Source organism: Sphaerodactylus townsendi, linkage group LG06 (assembly GCF_021028975.2).
Source record: "Sphaerodactylus townsendi isolate TG3544 linkage group LG06, MPM_Stown_v2.3, whole genome shotgun sequence".
Taxonomy (NCBI): domain Eukaryota; kingdom Metazoa; phylum Chordata; class Lepidosauria; order Squamata; family Sphaerodactylidae; genus Sphaerodactylus; species Sphaerodactylus townsendi.
The window spans coordinates 89226390-89232389 of record NC_059430.1 but is presented as its reverse complement, the minus strand read 5'-3'; the positions used below and the strand labels follow the sequence as shown (position 1 = coordinate 89232389).

The window sequence follows — 6000 nt, the reverse complement described above, 5'->3', positions numbered from 1 at the left end:
CTACTGTATGAAATTTAGCAGGGAGGATTCGTCAGGGGCAAGATCCAATCCCTGAGAATCTCAACCAATGGAATGGAGCAGTAGTTGCTTTTGAAAAAGTGTGTTTCCCATTATGATAAAAAAGAGAAATATAATTGAGACAAACATGTTAATCAACATCAAGAGAATGTTTTAAAGGACTGAAATTAAATGAAATCGATTTTGGAGCAGATTGTTAAGGATATGGTGCTCATAGCACCATAGTGCCTACTGCTTTTTCCAAACATAAAGTGAACATCATCTCTTGACTTTCTGCCAGGCCACCTTAGTGAAGCAGATGATGGTATTTGCCCCATTTGTCATTTGCCCTGCTCTAACCTCAGGAGGCATCACCTCTGAGTCTGCAAGAACCTATGATTTAAAAACAACAGCCTCCAGCAGGATGACGCTTGGCTTGCAATGCAATTTTCATATTCAGGAATGAAAAGCATCTATTTGTAACTATGCATCTAGTTCCCAAATCAAGAATTATAACAGTTCTACACAACAATATCAGTGGTAATTGGTTTCCCAAGAGATCGTGCAATTATACCTACTGCACAGAAATGGGAAGGACATTCAGTAGTTTGGGGAAGAGCACAGCACAAAGCACAGCCAACTGACTGTATTTCCAGGCAGCACCTGTAAAGAAGTTGCTGACACTTAGATTATCACAATAAGCAACTGATCCAGCATTTGCAGTTCTGTCTGAAATGGACATTGTAAGAGTAAGCAGCTAGTCTCGATGACTTCCTTGAGAAGAACTCAGCTGACATATAAATCTTTGGCTTAGTTAATTACAGACTGGGCAGTAAATATGAGCTTTATAATTACTCAAAGCCAGTGCAATTCCACCACCCACTGCTGACACACACATCCATGTGTATCAACAAACATTGTGTCAGGTTTTCCTGGCAAACTTCTGAAAAATTAAGAAGAATGTAGAAGTTTCAGGACACTGGTGAATTTAAACTCCTCTATGCTTTCTGAAAATAGTATTGTGAGCAGTTTTTAAACAGGTTCAGAACTGTATTAGGTAAAGGTAGCTCTCTGTCCAAGCACTGGGTCATTTCTGACCCATGAGGTGAGATCACATCATGTATTAAGAAACATAAATATAAAATATGTCCCCTCTGCTAAGCATGTCAAAGTTTGAAATTCTTATGAAGCTAAGATTTCAAAAATCAGACTGGTAGCAAATTGCAAAATTTTGGTTCACTGCCAAAACCAGAAAATCCCATTAGAGCAAATGTTAATTTTTCAACAAATTCTGATTTCAAAATATGTCCACTGTTTTAAAGAAACGTAATTTCAAGCACAAGAAAGGGCTAGTCAGGCTATGAGGCAACTACAAAACAAGGAACAGGGACAGTCACTGTTACAACAGAAGTTCTAGGGAAATAAGCAATGAGTCTTGAATTTTGGCAGAGTATCTTGGAAACAGGTCCATCCACCTGCAAAGACACTGTTGCAATGGTATCTAATACCTTAGGCTAAAGACAGACTGTATCTGAATTAGGAAGACTGCAATTTTATATTTATAATCCAGTTTCTTTGGCTTCCTAGAGAATCTGCTCATTCATATAGGCATTTTTGCTTACCACTAGTTCACATTTTGAAGAAGGATTATCCCTTTCCTAAATAAATTTGATCCAAAACACTTGGCTTCCAATACAGCATTGCCACCTAGTGGTTCTTGTCTAAAGCTACACAAACATCAGACAGGGCTCTCAGGGCAATGAACCTGAGTTAAAGATGAGCAGAACCTGTTATGACAGCACTCGGTTAAAAAATCTCAGTTTGAATTTAGAGGCTTTAGAGGCAAACCATTGTTTTCCCTCTGCATGGGAATAGTAATGCAGACCCATGGGTTACAGCTGTTGTAACGGCCACCAACACAGTAAGCATGATATTCTTTAAAAAGTGCAATAAAATATATGATGGGATGCTTGTGAGATGGTGAAGGGCAGAGAGTGGATGAGACGGCATACAGAGATGAATACTTCGGTGCCACTTAATGTTTTGACCAAGCACCGCACCCTTGGAGAATCAAGAGACAGAGCAAATTCTGAAGAACTCCCCCCCAAAGCCTGTTTTGAAGGAGCGCGGCTCCTTCTAAGCCTTGTGGCAAGCAGCAAAGAGTTCTTCCAGAATAATTTTCTCCCCCTCTCACCCGCAGGCTTCCCTGATCTCCACAGAGAGATGATTATGGGACTGGGGGCATCTGTCTTCATTTCCTCTTAACTCTTTTCTTTTAAGAGCACAGCATCCCCATACTCCACTCAGAGCAAAGCATGTCCTGAGTGTGGAACCTATCCCCACACAGCTGCCCCATTACTCAGGGAGGAGGAGCAGTGTCATTCTCAAGCATCAGCCCAGCAGCTGAGCTGGGACAGGTAGAACACTGTCAGAGAGGTATTTTAAAGCAAGTGTTCTGAAGTCAAGCAGTTGCCATGGGTAGGGTAGAAGTGGGGTGTGTGGGCTTGAAAACAGGAGGCTGAGAAACAAAACAGACAATGCCTCTTTTAATAGAATTACTTTCCAAAAACTATTTTATTGTAAATTTCTTTGCTATAGTTCGTCAACAGTTTCTTTTTTCACAGGACGACTGAAGAGGGAAAATAAGATTGCACACAGATTTGAGACCAGTGAACACAAGCCCATTTTGCTTCTGTTTCCAAGGAAAGAAATAAGGAAGTGATAAAACAGAGGCAGGTTTGGTGTAGATTAGATCTAGATCTCCAGCATAATGCTAATCCATGAATTCACATTTTCACAGCCTTGGAACAGTTCTCATGAACAGCAGTTGATTCCTTATTTCCAAGATGCAGTAATTGTCTATGCTTTACCATAAGGTATTTGCATTTCTCAAACAACAGTTCGGCAATGCTGTCAGAGGGGTCATCTGGAAGTTATGTCCTCTCCCCCTTGTTAATGAAGTTTTCACCTACAGATGTAGCAGTGAGAGACCTGGAAATGCAGATGAAAACAAAATCAGTGAATTAATCCAAGTTGCAAATCAGCATGTCTGTCCAAAAAGGTTGGTATCTTAATTGGTATACTTATTCCTGAAACAATAATCCAAGGTCTTGGGCTAGGGCAGTTGTGACACATGTGTCAGTAGCTGGAAGGATCTGGCTAAGAAGCAGGTTCAGACACCAGTCTTACAGCACACCATCTTTGAAAGATATGTCTTAACTGCACCCCATTCTTTCTGGTTCAAGGCAACAATGTGAGGTAAGCAAGGCTCAGGGAGAGAGGAGGAATGGCAGGGTGGGAAAGAGGGGAGAAACTCAGAGCTAGCAGGCAACTCACTCCGGGGACGGCCTCAGCCTCTGTGCTATTTGTTGGCCCTCCAGGGCAACTGGCTGGGCTGCTGTTTAAAGAAGGATTTCTGGACTACATGAACCAACCAATGCTCTGATCTAGCCAGGTTCATGCTAGAGTGACACTGGCAAGGACCTGCCCATCCACTAGACACATCCGGGTGATTGCCTTGAGTGCCAGAGTGCCAGAGTTCCAGAGTTCAAGATTTGCTGCAGCAAGTGACAGCTGCAGCAGGTGCTTTCAGTGGGTTGGCTAGCAGGGAAGCTGTTCCTTCCCTCATTCTTCCTACCAGCAGTTGCGGGGGCGGGGGGACTTGGTGCCCAAGCTAGGCTTCTCAAAAGCCTCAGGGTGGTCCTGCACATTGCTTAAGTTGGCAACTGAGCACATGTACAACAGGAAGCCTTGTTCCCTGATGAATCACTAGCTTGACACAAATTGGCAATTTCTTTTTTGAATTCACACTTCAGGTCTATTGGCATGCACCCATGGGTCATCAAGAAATGCATGAAGAAGCTGTCAGGTCTCTGCACAGACGACTGCTTAACTGTGCCTTGGCTGTCCCCATTTAAGGTAATCCACAGGATGGACAGAAGGCTTAAATGCCACTCTAAGCAGTTTCTAAGTTTATCAATGTAATGAGCAAATAAATGAATTCAAACTGCTGTCTGCAGGGAGGTTAGTCAGTTTTCCGCAAGGCAGCCGAATTAAGTGATTTGCAATGTCAGATATTACGGCAGCACTAGACAATCTTCTCCTGGCTTCAATTTCCTCATCTTTAAAACAGAAGCAAAGCTGCCATAACAACTGCGTTTACCACAGAACAATGACTGAAAATCACTTTCCCTGTGAGAAGTGCTATGGAGATCTAGCAAACAGATGCTTACTTATTTGACTTTTTGTGCTCTGCAAATTAAATATGTGGCCAGAAATCCCACGAACATCACCACACCAACAATGAGCAGCACAGCTTCCACCAGGTGTAGCAATTTGATCTTATTTGTCACTTTGGATCGGAAAAACTCTGCTTTGTTTTCATCAATAACTGCTGTCTGAAAGAGAATCAAAGAGGTACATCATCCCAAATACACAAGCAACATCCCTCCATAGCTTTCTCTATCCACACATAATTCTTATCATCTCAGATTATAGGGACGAGCATAGGGACAGAAATGCTAGAACATACAGCCTCTGACTTCCTGTCAGATAGTGAAATTGTTCTCTTCCTGACCTGCCTTCTCAATGAGACCAGCCCTGCTCCTGGCAGCAACCCCCCCTCCAACCCCGACCCCCAAAATATGAATGGAGCTGGACATGATTGGTGGTACTGTAGCACTTAGTGGCACAAGAATGCTGCCATGCACCTAGGAGGCTGAGTTATGTACAGACTGGCTCTCAGAAACTGCTTGTCTGATAGAAAAGATGCACCCACTTTAAAACACAAATAATGGCTTTATAATTCTAAACATAAATAGTAACCACTGGCAAGAGACACAGACGCATCCAACCAACCTCATTGAGCCAAAGGACGGGAAATATGAAGGGTTCGTGAACTTTCTGTAAGGCCCTGAAATAAAATAGGACAATAATTTAGCATGATAGAATTCTGAGGAACTCAAAGGATGGTAATAACATTTTAAAGATTTTTTTTAGATTAGATAGTTGCCTTCAATACATTGCTAGAGACATCAAAACTCAGCTCTTCCCCCCCCCCCCAAAAAAAAAAAAACAACTGGTCGAGATGTTGACTCTTGCGGAGAAACATTGTCTTTATTGTGGGTTATGACTGCCTCATCATGAGGGTTAAAGATGATGACCCTGCACTCATCAATATTATGCTTTAGAAGGCACTAACATAACTATCTTCTAACACACAATGCCCCATAGTACTTTCCAGGCAGCATGGAAGGAAGGATTCAACAGTTAGAGAAGAGCATGATTCAACAGTTAGAGTGTCAGACTAGAATCTGGGAGATGCCATTTCAAATGCCCACACTACAACAAAGCTCCCTGGATGACCTTGGGTCACCTACTTGTTCCTAGCCAGCTGCCTTCATAGGTGTCAAACTCGTGGCCCTCCAGATGTTATGGACTATAGCTGGCAGGGGATGATGGGAACTGTAGTCCATAACATCTGAAGGTTCATTCATTCATTCATTCATTCATTCATTCGATTTGTATACCGCCCTCCCTCGAAGGGCTCAGGGCGGTGAACAACAGCTCCAATATCAATACTATAACCATAATAATAGGCAACAAACATCAAGGAACATACTATCAACAACATAAAATAAATATCGATCATATCACAATGAAACAGTCTAGCTACAATAAGTATAACCTTTAAACATAAGGTTATGACAAAAGCATCAACATCATGTCATCAAAACGTTACATAACCCAGGCATCAATAATTATAACAGAACATCATGGGATAACAGAAGCAACAACATTTTAACATTTCAATATCATCAACATCATCACACCTCTAGCAGCATAAACAAAATTTAATAAATAGATGGTGACTTTACAAATACTCTACAAATATCAACCTAGAAACTAACCCTCCTCCCCAGTCACTACAGTTGTGCTAGCACAGGAAGCCTAGCTTATTAACAGAAACAAGCACATTCTACCAAGCTAACTTATACCCAAGCT

The 6000-nt window shown here is 41.8% G+C and overlaps 1 protein-coding gene across 6 annotated transcripts in view; it reads right to left on the bottom strand.

Moving 5' to 3' along the window:
• Positions 1–2552: 2552 nt before the first annotated feature.
• Positions 2553–6000, bottom strand: part of CD36 (CD36 molecule) — a 98616-nt gene continuing 95168 nt past the window's right edge. For all 6 annotated transcript variants that reach the window (XM_048502356.1, XM_048502358.1, XM_048502359.1 and 3 more), the window contains 3 exons: positions 4855–4909; positions 4230–4394; positions 2553–2988 (listed from right to left, as the gene is read on the bottom strand). In XM_048502356.1, the coding sequence (XP_048358313.1) occupies positions 4230–4394; positions 4855–4909 (220 nt within the window). In that variant the 3' untranslated portion in view covers positions 2553–2988. The remainder of the gene's footprint in view (positions 2989–4229; positions 4395–4854; positions 4910–6000) is intronic.